This window comes from Hippocampus bargibanti, linkage group LG02 (assembly GCF_051943395.1).
Source record: "Hippocampus bargibanti isolate YZ-2025 linkage group LG02, ASM5194339v1, whole genome shotgun sequence".
Lineage (NCBI taxonomy): Eukaryota > Metazoa > Chordata > Actinopteri > Syngnathiformes > Syngnathidae > Hippocampus > Hippocampus bargibanti.
The window spans coordinates 4,245,675-4,261,469 of record NC_142735.1 but is presented as its reverse complement, the minus strand read 5'-3'; the positions used below and the strand labels follow the sequence as shown (position 1 = coordinate 4,261,469).

Below are 15,795 nucleotides of genomic sequence, written 5' to 3'. Positions count from 1 at the left end.
CACAATACTCACTAATGCTGACTTTATAAAGCAACAATTGACACAATACAGACCGTTCATTTGTAAGGTGAAACAAAATAAAATGTAAAAAATTAGATTTGTATACTAATTGAATGTATAAATAAACAATGAAAGTATTTTTGTGTTTTATTTTACTTCTAATTTACACTTTTTTAACGTTCACATTATTTGAAAACGCATCACAGAGTCGCCAGTACGATAATCTCCCGATTTATGATTTCTGAAATTTAACATGAATGTAGTTTCTCTCAGTGGGTCGCTGGTATTCTGGGGTTTTATAAAACAGGATTTAAAGTTCAATTAGTGAGTACAAAAAAATATTACATTACATTAAAGATGAACAATATCAGTAACAATCGATCAATTGTGATCCCTGTCGCGACACCCCCACTCATCAGTGCAATGGTATATTCCGCCGAAAAAAATGGCCGGTTTAATGCACTTGTAGAGGAAGGCTCATGAAAACAAAACCAGGCGTCTGCATTTGTATTTGACACAAACCAAACCTCTGTGAATCTTGAATAAAACGTCGAACTACCGTGTGAGACATGGCAACTCACATACTAAGCCTACTTTCACGCAAAAGAACTCCGCTACTGTTCGTCGAGAGGCATATGTGGCTGCCAATCAAATATATTTTAACTCCTGGAAGTTTCCAGCTGGGATCCAAGTCAGCGACAAGTCCCCTCTCCGACCATATTAACACCGCGAACTTCACAACGACCAAAGCAACCCGCTGGAAGTCCACACATAAGACTCGTTTCTGCTGTCCCACGGGGAAGCGTGTTAGTTTGGACACTGTCATTGGCACCGGCGTGCCTACAGGGGCTTTCCACACTGGGGCGATGGCAGCCATAAACGTTGACCTGAACTGCACTGATGGCGACTGGAAAGAGATCAAGGGTGAGGCTGAATGGTGCACCTTTCAAGAGCCATCATCTTACTGTTTCCTACATGAAACGTGAAACGTTTGCAGTTGGAGCATTGAACTTAACTCAGTCACTGCCAGACATGTGCAAAAATGTGTCCACTCCAGTGCCAGGGGTTTTGTCACGTCACTCAAATTCCAGGACCCACAGAATATTGAGTTTTAGGACTACATAAACATTCAACACAGCGTTAGAAACCATAGGGCTCTCTTCTTTCATCAAAAAAAAGTTAATTCATTTAATTAATGAACACGGTCTGGAGTGATATGAGCTTGAAATTAGGATACCTGTCCAAAATACAATGCAATACATACATATTGGTTTATATAGCGCTTTAACATCTATTGTTTCTCTCAGAATTCCTCTTGTCTCAGCCTGTGGAGGTCAGACGCAAATACTACAGGACTAAGTATGTACAACTGAACAATATCCCAGCTTGGACTCACGATGGAGGTTTGTCCACATACACAATTCCTTTTATTACATGTACAGTATTACGCTATTATAGGTGTCATTTACGAGTTCCATACTTAATCTTGTATGTTTCTGCGTCAGCTTGTCCTAAAGTGAGTCACTATCCCAGGAATCAAAACCTTGATGAGAAAATCTCGGTCTACAGCGGCGATATCACAGTCCTGGAGGTAGATGCCCTTGTCAATGCAGGTATGTCATCCTGTAAAAGTTGCTTTTCGTGGAATGAATCTGCACAAATATCTTTGAAATTTGACATGCAACAGAGGAAAGTGTTCTGAACCTTTTTTTGTGATCAAACATGAAAGATAGAAAAAAAGAATCACTCATATTTATAAAATGAGGCTTAACTCAATCACTGCCATTCACAAATATATTCGGGAATTAAAAATATAACAGAGCGCTATTCCAGAATTTGTTTGGGTTTTGTTTTTTCATGCTTGGGTACAGATGAAGCGCTGGTCATGGCCTCTGGCAATGTTAGTTTTTTTCCACAAGGGGCAGCATTTCCCTTTTTTTCAATGTGAGTGCTTTATTTCAGCTTCAGCTGTTGTGAAAGCGCTATATATACCAATATGTACGTATTGCATTGTATTTTGGACATACACCCTCATTTCAAGCTCATATAACTCCAAACCCATATAATTTAGGACTAAACTCTTTTTTTTCTGATGTAAGAAGAGAGTATAAGGTTTCTTACACTGCATTAAATGCTTATATAGTCCTTAAACTCAATATTCTGTGGTTCCTGGAATTCAAGTGACAATGACAAAAACCCTGGCACTGGAGTGGACACATTTTTGCATGTCAGGCAGTGAATGAGTTAAAAATAGTAAAAAAAAAAATCAATCTCTTGAAGCCGCTCTCAAATGCAGTGGGTGTCTCTGGTTATTATATAACGCCACACCTTATATCTGCTGACTTTGGAGGGCTTTTTATTTTTTCTGAAAGAGTAACTTATTTACCCAAAAAATATTTCTTTGATTATCTACTATCTATTTATGCTAGCGAGGTACAGTAACCAGAAAAACATAATACAGTAATGCTCTTCAACCAAATGGCAATGTAGTCACCTGTTGATGATAAAAATATTTATGTTCAACTGGAGAGGCCCATTTTTTTACACTTTAAAATTAAAACGTGGTCATAATCATCATCTCCGTTCGTTAAATTTTGTCACATTTTAGTTTGGTTGTGAGAGTTTGAAATCTAATACCCCGCTCAATTCAAACTGTGAAACATTGCCCCAAAGCCACCGTTAGATGGCGGTGATAGCCCATCATGTGGGCCGCTCAGTTTCCCCAAAAGGCTGTTCGTGCATTTGGGAGGAATCTAATCTGTGTCTTGGCACAGGAGTGCGTCAAGGGAGGGGGAAAGGCGGGACAGCATGTCTAAATGATGCTTGATGATGAGACTGTAGCAGAGAATGATAGATCTCCATTTGGCAGCTGACTGTCAGCAGGTGCCAACATCCAAGTGAGTGTGTGGATCATTCACTCTCATTTGCCGCATCGCTGCTGTGCGGGTAGGCAAACATTAAATGTGCACATAAACAGAGGGGGATTATGTGCTTGTATACAACATGTGATGGTAATTTGTGTGTGTGATGACAACTTTTGTGTCTTTAGCGGTTTTTACAAGAGATTTGACAGCGTTGCAAATGGCAAGAGCACCAGTCAGCTAAAGTGTCATTCAGTCTTGAGAATGAAAACATCGAACACAGAACTCGGACAAAAACCAAGGCTGGAAGAGATTAAAGTGAGGCTGAGCGAGGCTTCTATTTAAATCAGCAATGGCATCACCATGACAATAGGCAGGTACAGGGTGCCCTCAAAAGTGGTTTTGTACTGAGGCGTCTGCGCATCATACATAAAAGGATAATAATAATAATAATAATAATAATACATTTTTTTTGTATTATAAAATACAGTAAAGTCTCGTTATATCGATATTCAAGGGAGTCCGAAAAAATATCGATATAACCGGGACTATCGATATATCCGACCCTGTTTGCATGTAATTTTCTCCGTGCGTGCATAGAAATAGTATCGATATAACCGGGACTATCGATATATCTGATATCGATATAACGAGACTTTACTGTACTGATTCTCCCCTACTTATGAACATTCGAGTTACGAACAACGGTACAGACGAACATTTTTCTAGTAACATGTAGTATTCTCTAGTTGTACATGTACATATCTTTATAGAGCATATATTTTATTAAATGTTTATTTTTCAGTACAAACCAATACAGGTTAGTTACACAAGCCTTAAACATACTTACAGTATATAAACCTTAAACATACAGTAAAGTCTTGTGATATCGATAGTACTGCTTATTACGATACTATTTCTATGAACGCAAGGAGAAAATTTACATGCCGCAGGATCGGATATATTGATAGTCCGGTTATATCGATATTTTTTCCGACTCCCGAGAATATCGATATAACGAGACTTTACTGTACTTATATAAGCCTTAAACATACATCCCATACAAAATATAGCAGTGAAGCAACTTACGAACAAATTCACCTTACGAACGACCGTTTGGAATGTATCTCGGGCGTAAATTGGGGAGCGTCTGTAAATAGTTTTTAAAGTTTTAAGAAGCAGTTTGGTTGGGACAAAGGTGATTTTTACAGACACATTCAGCTCAGACACTATATTAAACAAATACAGAGGTGAATGACACAATCAGGATGTCAAAATACTCTGTTAAAAGTAATCATGGAGGCTTATAGTAGCGACTCCAACCAAAAACTCATCTAAAAAATTTACTAGGGGTTACAACAATTAAAGCAAAATTCACAATGGCAACAGGCAGGTACAGGGTGCCCTCAAAAGTGTTTTTGTACTGAGGCGTCCGAGCATCCTTTCTCCTGTCTGACTCATTTGCTGTCTCGCTGACATTCTCTGCAGTCTTTTGTCGACTAAGAGGCCTTTTCACGTGCTGACTAACTGATTGACTCGGAAACTTTGAGCGAGGTCATTTCTCTGCTTGGCTGGACAGTTAAGGACAAGAGTTATTTAAAATAAATAAAAATATAAATACAATTAGCACCAGCATACCTTTTTCTCCTGTGGTAGAGCTTCCATGCAAGCAAGAGCGAGGGCAAGCAATGAAACCCGTTGGTTGACGTGCGGCTCGTGCTGTAGCTGTTATTATAGCTGCATCATTTAGCCTAAGGCAGGCAACAAACATTCACTTGAAGCAAACTGTGGGCAATTATATGGCGTGCTGGTTGACTGGTAGACCAATATAAGGTAAGGTGAGTCTTTCATGGCCCGAGGACACACAAAAACACTCCCTAATATCTACACCATCTCACACCGGTGGTGACTTTGCATTAAATGAAGGGAGAAGAGGACACTTGCCCTCATAAATATTTCATCTTTAATATAGAGAAGTGATTCAAATTAATGTGGATATATAAAGCTGCCGAGAATCCTCATAGTGTGGGGAAGTGTTTTCTTGAGTGTGTGTCTGTGACTCTCTACTTGGCTTTCCATGGCTTTATTGCTGCATTACCGTTGGCAGAAACTGGCACCCGGTACTGTTTTGGGCTCAACAATTAACTGAATTTAAACCGGCATTGTGGTGTAAGCGGAATATACGGTAATTATCAAGTTGTAATGTTTAGGAAAGCAAACCAAAAAAGTATTTTTGGTTGGTTCTGAGGCTTTTTTTCTCTTTTTAAGTACAGTAAAGTCTCGTTATATCGATATTCAAGGGAGTCCGAAAAAATATCGATATAACCGGGACTATCGATATATCCGAACCTGTTTGCATGTAATTTTCTCCGTGCCTGCAGAGAAATAATATCGATATAACCGGGACTATCGATATATCCGATATCGATATAACGAGACTTTACTGTATATATAACTGTACATTATATTTTATTTAATACAGTGTTTAAGTAAGTTCACTGCTTAAATGCAGTCCAAATGAGTGTGTATCATTGTTTCATAAAACAGTTTAAATTGAAGCGAAACAGCCACCATTTTGTTTGTCATGTGACATATGGTTGTCTGAAAAAATGTGTTTACCGGTATTTGTTCAGCAACTGATGTTCCACTAATAAATTGCTCCATAGCTAGAGCTACGAAGGACTTGAACCTTCCTGGTACTTTAACTCATGTCATTGCTCACAAGACAAAAGAAAACGTCCAATGATTGCCTGTAAATTATCTTGGAAAAAAATCTACTATTTATAAATGGAATCCATCTTGGTTAAAGGCAGCGGTGTACAAAATATGGCCTGGGCGAACATTTGTGGCCTGTCATCCATTCAATGGGGCGGTTATGTTTGTGCCCTATGAAATCTGCCTAGCAACACGTCTAACAGCTGGTTCAAGAAAATTATCTCAGCAATGTTTTGCATCGGTTGCATTTGAATAATCACACATTGTATTGCCATTGCCACTCACAGCTTTGTTATTGGAGGTCAAATATTAACATTAGATCGTGAGGGAGAAAATTTAAATATTTCCACATTTTCCTATCTGAGTGACAGGATTCAAAGATTTTGGCATTTCAGCTGTCAATCCTGTATACGCGCCAATGAATGCACATTTACGGCATTTGTCAGCACGACATGATTGATCAGGTAAATGGGGCATTGCAGGCATCTGGGCGTGCCGGTGCATGTCGTTTGTGTTGCTCTCTATAAAGATTGAATTTACAGTAATTCCCCACTTCGCCTCGTTCTCCTCCTCCTGGCCCGCCCCCTCATTCGCTATTTCTACACTTTAACTGCCTCTGGCGTCTGCCCACGCCTATAAAATACTACAAACATAAAAACTCATATACACTTAAGAGCTGTTTTAGCATGGAGGTGGGCGGAGGAAGGTGGGCAGGGGGCGAAACAATTCCGAAGTGGGAGGAGATCATGGACAAAAACATCCTCCTTACACCTTCAATCACTTGATCCGTAGAAGGAATGAAAGATAAAGGGGAGGAGGAGATATTGTCTCTGATGGGCTTGCTGATTAAGATGAATTGCACCATGAAATGTCAAAGTGAGGAGTTCTCAGGGATCGTGTACACGTGTGTGTGTGTTTGTGTGTCGTTGTGGGTGGGGGGATGGGGTCCACAACAGCTAAAAAAAAAAAAAAAATGGATTCATTTTAAAGTGAGAACGTTCGGCGACTCCTGGATTTCATTGTCACTCAAGACATGTTGCTCAAAATCAGGAGATGAAGATCTTGAGATGGGTCACATTTCACCCAGATTTCATATCTAAAGACTGGGACATAAGATTTTAAAGATGGGAAATTCAAGGCTCAACATACTGCACATTTTGACATAAAAAGTCAATACAGGTGCTCCCCTACTTTTGAACATTCGAGTTACGAACAACGGTCCATACAAACATTTTTGTAGTAAAATATGTGGTACTCTCTCCAGATGTACATATCTTTATCGGGCATATATTTTATTCAATGTTTATTTTTCATTACAAACAAATACAGGTTATTTATACAAGCCTTAAAGGACAACCGACGCCACCGGACAAGTTGTGTCCATAATTTGTAAAATGACTTCTACTGAATGTATTTTACAAAGATATATAACATATTTTATGTTTTAAGACTCATGCTGAATATTCAGGAAGTTTTGTTTTCGAGTTGATGACGATCCCCACGTGACGTCACGTTTGGAATGCCCCTGTCCGAGAAAGCGACACACAATGTATTTTGCAGTACTTTGTTTGGTCTGAAAACTTCGTGTTGATCTGCGTTGATGGCGAAATTAGAAGGAAAACACCTAAATAACGCGATGGTGAATCCTTGTGTGTTGCACCGAGACAACTACAGTAAAGTCTCGTTATATCGATATTCAAGGGAGTCCGAAAAAATATCGATATAACTGGGACTATCGATATATCCGACCCTGTTTGCATGTAATTTTCTCCGTGCGTGCATAGAAATAGTATCGATATAACCGGGACTATCGATATATCCGATATCGATATAACGAGACTTTACTGTATTTGATATTCGCTGACACAAATTCCCAGCAGACAAATCAGCCCATTTCCAACAGAGCTTGGGCGCCATCTTTTGCATTCTCTGGGACACTACATTTCAGTCCAGATGCCATTGACGGCTCAAATTAATATGGGAGGACTCCTTTAATAGATTGCAAACATTTATGCTTTCATCTTCAGAACTATTTGAATCATATTCATAACTGGATGAGTAACAAGAAAGCATCTACACCGAATCTGAAGCCATTGTTTTGATTCTCGAGCAAGGCAAGACGTCTTGGCGAGACGTCACGAACAAGGGGGCGGTACCTTCTGAAACTGCCCATTTCCGGTTTCATTTTGTCAAGTAGTTTTTGGACAAGTTATTTTTATTGGTGTTTTTCATCCATCCATCCATTTTCCGTACCGCTTATTCCTAATTAGGGTCGTGGGGGGTGCACGAGGCGGGGGACACCCTGAATTGGTTGCCAGCCAATCGCAGGGCACACACTCAACAGTCACACACAACAGTCACTCTCACACCTCGGGACAATTTGGAGTTGTCAATCTGACAACTTGGAGTGTGGGAGGAAACCGGAGGACCCGGAGAAAACCCACGCGGGTCTGGGGAGAACACGCAAACTCACAGGGAGGCCGGACCGGGACGCGAACTGGCGACCTCTGCACTGTGAAGCCGTTGTGCTAACCACTCAACTACCGGGCCGCCCTGGTGTTTTTCATTTGACTAAAAATATCAGCCTGCTGTTCTGGGTGTTTTAGATGATATAAAACGTCTGATGTCAGGTAGGAAACAAAAAAATTGTGTCAGTTGTCCTTTAAACTTACTGATATAAGCTTCAAACATACATTTCGTACAAAATATAGCACTGATGCAACTTACGAACAAATTCACCTTACGGATGATAACGGATCTCGTTCGTAAGTTAGGGAACATCTGTCAATAGTTTTCAAAATCTTAAGAAGCATTTTGGTTGAGACGATGATTTTTTGCATACACATTCAGCTAGGACACTATATTAAACAAATACAGAGGTGAAGGAGGCAATCGGAATGGGGAAAACACTCTGTTAAAAGTATTTATGGAGGGTTATAGTAGTGGCTCTAACCAGAAACTCATCTCAAAATTTACATGGGGCTACAACAAATAAAAGCAAAATTCATTGCGTATAAAACAAACATGGAAACGGGATGGCAACTTAGTCTTATATGAAGGAGTTTCGGAAAATTTCTGTGTGATACAATGGAAAAATTTAAGCTCACATGTCTGGTGAGAGTTTTATTGGAAAACGCTACTAAGATTTTTCGTGGAGGGAAGTACAGTGAGACCTTGTCTTACGAACTAAATTGGTTCCCAGACAGAGTATGCAAGGCGAAAAGTGAGTATCCCAATTTTTTTTTCCCATAGGAACATAAAATTTTACATTACATTATATATATAAAATCTTAATCTTTCTGCATCAGAAAAGGTTTCTAATAATACCAAATATTTATTTCAGAATCTAAGTGGGGTTAGCAGAAAGGCTACTACAGTAATATGGTTAAAACCTGAAACGGCCACCATCAAAATAATGGTTTGACATTATCTATGATATGTATAAAATGGAGAGGATTACATTTGCTTTGAGATTGCAACAATATTTTTTTTAATGAAAAGATGGGAAAGATGGATGAAGTACAGTATATCAAACCAATACGAACAAAGAAATTTACCCCCGCTCCTTTTTTTTCTTTTTTTCTCTTTTCTTTCTTTGTTTTCATTTTATTATATGATAGAAAATGGTTAGACAGTTATAATATCAAATACATTACTCGTCCTTACATGTTTTTTTTATGACTTACCCAGTTTTGGTTATTTTAAAATGGAACTATTCCAGCGTATTAACAGATGTAGAAGTGAGCTGTATGATTTGTTCTTTTCATTCACTGTATTGACCTGTGAAACCATAATAAATGGTAAATTGCAACCAAAAAATAGATTCATGCACATTTCCCCCATGGTAATCAGCTCTATTTTTAATTTGCAAAGTTTTCATAATCATAATCAGAATCAGAAAACCTTTATTTGTCCCACAATGGGGAAATTTGATTCTTTAATTGCATTCCAGCACTTATTCCTCCTACTTCCCAGTGCAATATTTAATGTATATTTGTGTTTGACGTTAAATGCCATTTATTGTGGCCTGAGCACAATTTGCATTGGATTAAACTTTAATAACGGAAGAACATTTAAAAAACTGTTTGCTCTGCTCTCTGTATGAATATAAAGTCCCTTTTTTCAGTAGCACCCTCTCTGCGTGTGTGAATAAATGCTCCGGCAAAGTCTGATAAATCTTTTCAGTGAGACTAATAAAATGGGAAAAAATGTGTCACTAAAATTAAGCCCTGCGCCATCAAGTAATAACTAATATATCTTTCGAGCTGCTGCAGTGCTTCATCTTCCTCATTTGACACAAAATATACGCCAGCACACGAGGGCTTAACCTAAGTCATGGCTGCCGTCATGCACCTCTGCAGATGCTTTTACCGTGTGTGGGATACTATTGCCAATGCCGATGGTGATATGGGGCCTTTAGCTTTTTCTACAGGTAGCAGATAAAGCTGTTGGCCACTGCGAGAAACCCATTCAACCTGGCAACGGCTGTGAGATACAAGATTAGGCTCTGTATTTTTTTTTTTTTTGCTTTCGAGAAAGTCGAGTGCATATGGGAGGAGGTGAGGGGAGACACGTTGAGGATTGCAATAAATGAACTGTGTTTCAGGCACCTTTGGCGAGCGTTTATAAAACGTTGTCATTTAATCCAACATGGTTGGTCAGGAGGATATGCCAGGAAATTGAGACTGGCCATCAAAGCCTTGAATGGGTGGATGTGCATGTTCATTCGGAAAAAGTGAGCCTGACAGTAAAAATGTATGGGGATGAATGTTAACAAATGAAACAAGTCAGGAAAAATAGCAAAAAAAAAAAAAAAAAACAGCAGTACTGTATTGGCTTTTATTTCTAATCATAATATAAAATCAATATAAAAAAACGCTTGACATGCATAAATAAAATCACCACCAAATGAGGCACACCCACCCAAAAAATAAATAAATCAGCGTTTGGAAGGTAAATGTGTCACTAAAATTAAGCCCTGCGCCATCAAGTGATAACAAATATATCTTTCGAGCTGCTGCAGTGCAAGGTAAAATTGCATTATATGACACTGCAATGTCAATTTGAATTCATGAGGTGTCATCAACTGTACTGTAGAATGCAAGGCCTGCAAAGCCTTCTCTGCTGGCCTAAAAATATCTGAATCACGGACTGATGTTAATTATATTTCCTTCATGAATTCGTATTAAATAATTAAAACTTGTCCTTCGCTTTTCATACACTTTTCCCTTGTTGTGCTGCTTCCAGATGTATGTTTTTGTACTTAAGCATTCAACCAATCACATTTGCGCCAACATTTGTTACCAGGGTCAGAAATCTACCTGGATGCCTTCGCAATCGGTTCTGCTGGCCCTGTCGCATCAAATGTGTCGATCAAACTTGCTCTAACCAATCAGATTTTGAGTTGGTAACCCAGCATGGGTACCAACGCCTTGTTGCAGGCGCTGGTCAATATCACAGTTGACCAGCAACCAGCAGCTCTGATCACAAGCCGCAAGTGACAAGAGCATACTGGCCAGAGCTAGCACACCGTATCGCTAGCAAGCTGCATAAGCAAGTATAAGGCCATTTTCAAGACGGACTTTTCAATACAAAATTGACATCATTAAGAAAGGTCGGTCACTTATTTCCTGGCTAATGGTACCCTCCAGTGGACTTGTTGTAAATCACATCACACTTTTTTCAGTCTGGATTGATTCAGACAGAGCACTACTGAAGGCCGAGCGATGAAATCCACGGCTCACAACTGGTAGAATGTTTTTAACGTCAGATTATCCTATTGATTAAACAAACAAAAACATGTTGTGCACAAGATATTGGATGAGTGAATACCTTTGCACTCGTCTGTACACCCAATGTACAGTAATACATATTTTAGAGTTTTAACAGAAGGCAAAGAGAGGCATTAAAAAGGAGACCGTCCTGTCTCCCGGCGCCTGGCAGATGGTCGATGACATAGTCGTTTGTCACTCATGTTTGTGTCGTCCAATGTTGGCGGCTCACTGTCTCTCTGCTGCGCCGTCAGGATCTTTCAGTTTTACCTCACAGTCACCCCAGAAAGTCTAAATATGTCATGTTGAAATTTCCACCCTTCTATTTTCATTTGGTGACAAAACAATGTTAAGCAAATATTAATTTATGGTGAAGAAAACATGCCAGAACATCCCCAAATTACAATATTATGTATAATATAAAATGTAGCCTCCATCTTATGAAATTTGCATAAATTTCACCCAGTGAAAGATTAAAAAAATAACATATTTGTTATGTGCTCAGTCACAATGTTTCCTTTAAAATGAAATATTTCAAAATTGGACAACTGACTCTTTGTGTGATGGCAAAAAGCTGACAATTCAGATGGACATTTGACTTTTCACAGTTGTAGGAGTCAGCACAAGTATTTTGTTTTGTTTGTTTAACTTTTGACCCCCCCCCCCCCCCTTTGTAAATAGACCACAATCGAATTAATCAAAAAATGAAGTTTCATTGACACAAAAGACTAAACAAAACTCAAGACAACTATTTACTCAACGTGTCTTTTAATAAATATACAATATAGAGGATGATGACAGTAACAAAAGTTTAGTCTTGAATGAGCAATATATTTTGCTTTATTTAATTGAGGACATGTCTTGATTGTCTTGTAGAAATAAAGTCAAACTCTTCAAACTTCAATCTATATTCCACTCATTGCTTTCCCCCAAATTGTAACGTTTAGAAAAGAAAAGCTCTAAATTAACTCATCCACTTCCATTCACAAATTTATTCGGGAATTGAAAATATGACATAGTGCGCCATTCCCGAACTTGTTTGTGTGTTTTTTTTCCATGCTTGGGTGCCGATAAAGTGCTGGCCATGTTCTCTGGCATTTTTTCTTCTTCTTCCTTTTTTCCATGTTAGTGCTTTGTTACAGCTTTAGCTGTTGTTAAAGTGCTATACAAACCGATATGTATGTATTGCATTGTATTTATGACAGCCACCGTCATTTCAAGCTCATATAACTCCAAACTCATGTAATTTAGGTATTAACTCTTTTCTTTCTGATGAAAGAAGAGGTTTCTAACACTGTATTGAATGTTTATGTAGTCCTAAAACTCAATATTCTGTGGGTCCTGAAATTCAAGTGACAATGGCAAAAACCCTGGCACTGGAGTGGACACATTGTTCCACGTCTGGCAGTGAGTTAAGACTGTTGTACATGTTTACCCTCAATTTTGACATTTCGCGATGTATGTCAAACTGTTCAGCTCATCTAAGATAGCAAATGACATTCCACATGATTTCACATCATTCCAGAATTTGACCCATTCCAATTCAGTTGTGCTTTTGCCTTTTTTCCCACCATTCATGGACAATTTCCACAGAAATGTTATCAGCATCTTCAGGCAAAAATAAATAAATGAAAATGCACATGTTTCAATTTTAGTTCTCAATGGGTTCTTAATTGAAAGTTCAAGAATTTTGCAACATCGTTTCTGACACGGTTCAAAAGGCATTTCATTCAGTTACGAGCAAATCAAACTACTTTGACCTGTAAATATGACCACCATTTTTCTTTGCATTGAACTGGAAGGACGAATGAAACATTTCTTCCCATTGACTAAATTTATAGTGCAGGCTCAAAGGTGGAAATGAAGGACTGGCGAAGTGATTTAAAAGCAAATGAAAACATTTTAAATATTACAATGGAAAGAAATTCCTGCATTCTAAATCTAATATGAAAGAGACAGCGTTCATGTCACCTTTAATCCCAGTTTTCTGATTTCAAGTACAACATTGTGTTTGCACTGAATTGTATTCCTCCTTCTATCGTTGTTCTGCCACCGCTAACTCTCCTTTCTCACAGAGCTCAAAATGAACGATAGATTGCTCCTGTGGTGGATTGAGTCCCTCATGTTTAGGCTGGTTTAGTACACGTGTTTCGCATGCATTGTATTTGTTACTGCCAAGCTGCTTCACAAACCATCTTTGGATATTCTGAGTGATTGTTGAGAGCCAAGTTCCGCTAATTAAAAAGTCTTTCGCTGCGGGTACTTGTATGTATCCTTTACGTAAGAAGGTCAGAAAGAGACTACATCAAAGTGTTTTTTTTTCCATGATTTCACTAGAGGTGTTCTCTATTTCAGGCAGGTACGCCTACGCCACGGCGCAAGAGTGAGCGATAGATATTGTAATCAAAGCTGTTGTAAAATGAGAGGGGGCTGAAATAAACACAGGTTTAAAAATAAAACGCCTGCTTTGACAAAAAAACAACAACAAAAACACACCTGGACTTGAATATTCCTGTCAAGCTCAAGGAGTTTGAATAAATAAATAACCATCATAATACCGGTAATACAAAGGTTTGATTCGCATGTTTCTTTTGACCAAAATTCTACATCGGTGCCCTTCCTGACACAACTCTCTGTATTTTCTGTCAATAAGACACTGGCTTGTGCCCTCCTTGTGGCTAGGACGGTGCTGAAGAAGATGAAGGGTGGAAAGGCACTAGGCCCTGATGATTTATCAATGGAGGTATGGAAATGTCTCGGAGAGGTGGCAGTGGTGTTTCTGACTGGGTTGTTCAACAAGATCTTACATCAGACATGTCCAACTCCAGGCCTGGAGGACCACTGTCCTGCCTTTGTTCCATCTGACCCGGCTGCAACACACCTGATTCAGATGATCAGCTCATCAGCCAGCTCTGAAGCAGCATAAAAACGGTCCTGATGATTTGAATCAGGTGACTTGCTCCTGAGAGAGCTGGAAAAAAGGCAGAACATCGGCCCTTGAGGACCGACTTAGGACACCCCTATCTCAAATGGTGAGCAGATGCCTGAAGAATGGAGATGAAGTGTACTGGTGCCCATTTTTAAGAACAAGGGACGTGTGCAGAGTTGTTGTAACTACAGAGGAATAAAGTTGATGAGCCATACAATGAAACTCTTGGAAAGAGTAGTTGAAGCTAGACTAAGAGCAGAAGTGAACATTTGTGAGCAGCAGTATGTCTTCATGCCAAAAAAAGAGTACGACGGATGTAGTGTTTGCTTTAAGAATGCTGATAGAGAAGTACAGAGAAGGTCAGAAGGAATTACATTGTGTCTTTGTAGATCTGGAGAAAGCGTATGACAGGGAGCCCAGAGAAGAACTGTGGCATTGCATGAGGAAGTCTGGAGTGACGGAAAAGTATGTCTGAGTGGTGTGGGGCATGTACGATGACTGGAAGACAATTGTGAGGTGTGCTGATGGTGTGATGGAGGAATTCAAAGTCGAAGTGGGACTCCGCCAGGGGTCTGCTCTGAGCCCCTTCTTATTTGCGATGGTGATGGACAGGCTAACAGACGAAGTTAGACGAGAATTTCCTTGGACAATGATGTTTGCTGATGACATTGTGATCTGTAGCGACAACGGGGAACAAGTGGCAACAGGTGGAGGAGAAACTGGAGAGGTGGAGGTTTGCCCTGGAAAGGAGAGGAATGAAAATCAGTCGCAGAAAGACGGAATACATGTGTGTGAATGAGAGGGACCCAAGTACAAACTGAGGTCAAACTCTACTAGAAGTGTGTTAGGAAAACAAAATGTGTACATTGTCTGAAAGACCAGACTTCCCTCGTCTCTGACACCGTAGACCTAAATTGTATCCGGTTGCAATATTTTCCCTCAGCTCAGCAAATGTGATTATTTCTCCAGTTTGCATTCTATCCTCAAATTTTCTAATCAGGTCACTTTTCTGAGCCTTGAATCGCGAGAGGCATGTGATCCACCGGGCTGTCCCGCTAGTAACACGGCTCTGAGTGGATGATGGGAAGCCCAGAGGAGAGACCGTTAGTGTGACTGCGGTCTCAACGGGGTGCTCAGCGTGCGCTCCTTGTGCCTCTTTGTGCTGCACTTACCATACATCTACCCGAGAGCTCTTGTCAGCTCCTCTTAAGAGTGTCTCATATTACAAGATGCAACATGTCACACCGAGTTTGCTACTCCAGACACACACTTTACATATCTGAGCTCGAAGAAAGAAGGCTTTATTTATTAATGCATATGTTGTTTGATGCGAAACAAAAACCATTTCTCCACCTTTTGATTCAAATTTTTGAAAATTGGTGCTGTTTTTTGCTTCCATTAAAAAAAAGAAAACATCAATGTTCCACTTCTGATATATTCTGCCCGTGCGTGAGTGTGTGTGTGTGTGTGTGTGTGTGTGTGTGTGTGAGAGATTGTGTGTGTGTGTGTGTGTGTGTGT

General features: G+C 39.5%; 1 protein-coding gene across 2 annotated transcripts in view; it reads left to right on the top strand.

The window, feature by feature from the left end:
• Nucleotides 1-446: 446 nt before the first annotated feature.
• Nucleotides 447-15,795, top strand: part of macrod1 (mono-ADP ribosylhydrolase 1) — a 229,202-nt gene continuing 213,853 nt past the window's right edge. For both annotated transcript variants that reach the window (XM_089021322.1, XM_089021314.1), the window contains exons 1-3: nt 447-924; nt 1,308-1,403; nt 1,506-1,613. In XM_089021322.1, coding sequence (XP_088877448.1) covers nt 570-924; nt 1,308-1,403; nt 1,506-1,613 — 559 coding nt within the window. In that variant the 5' untranslated portion in view covers nt 447-569. The remainder of the gene's footprint in view (nt 925-1,307; nt 1,404-1,505; nt 1,614-15,795) is intronic.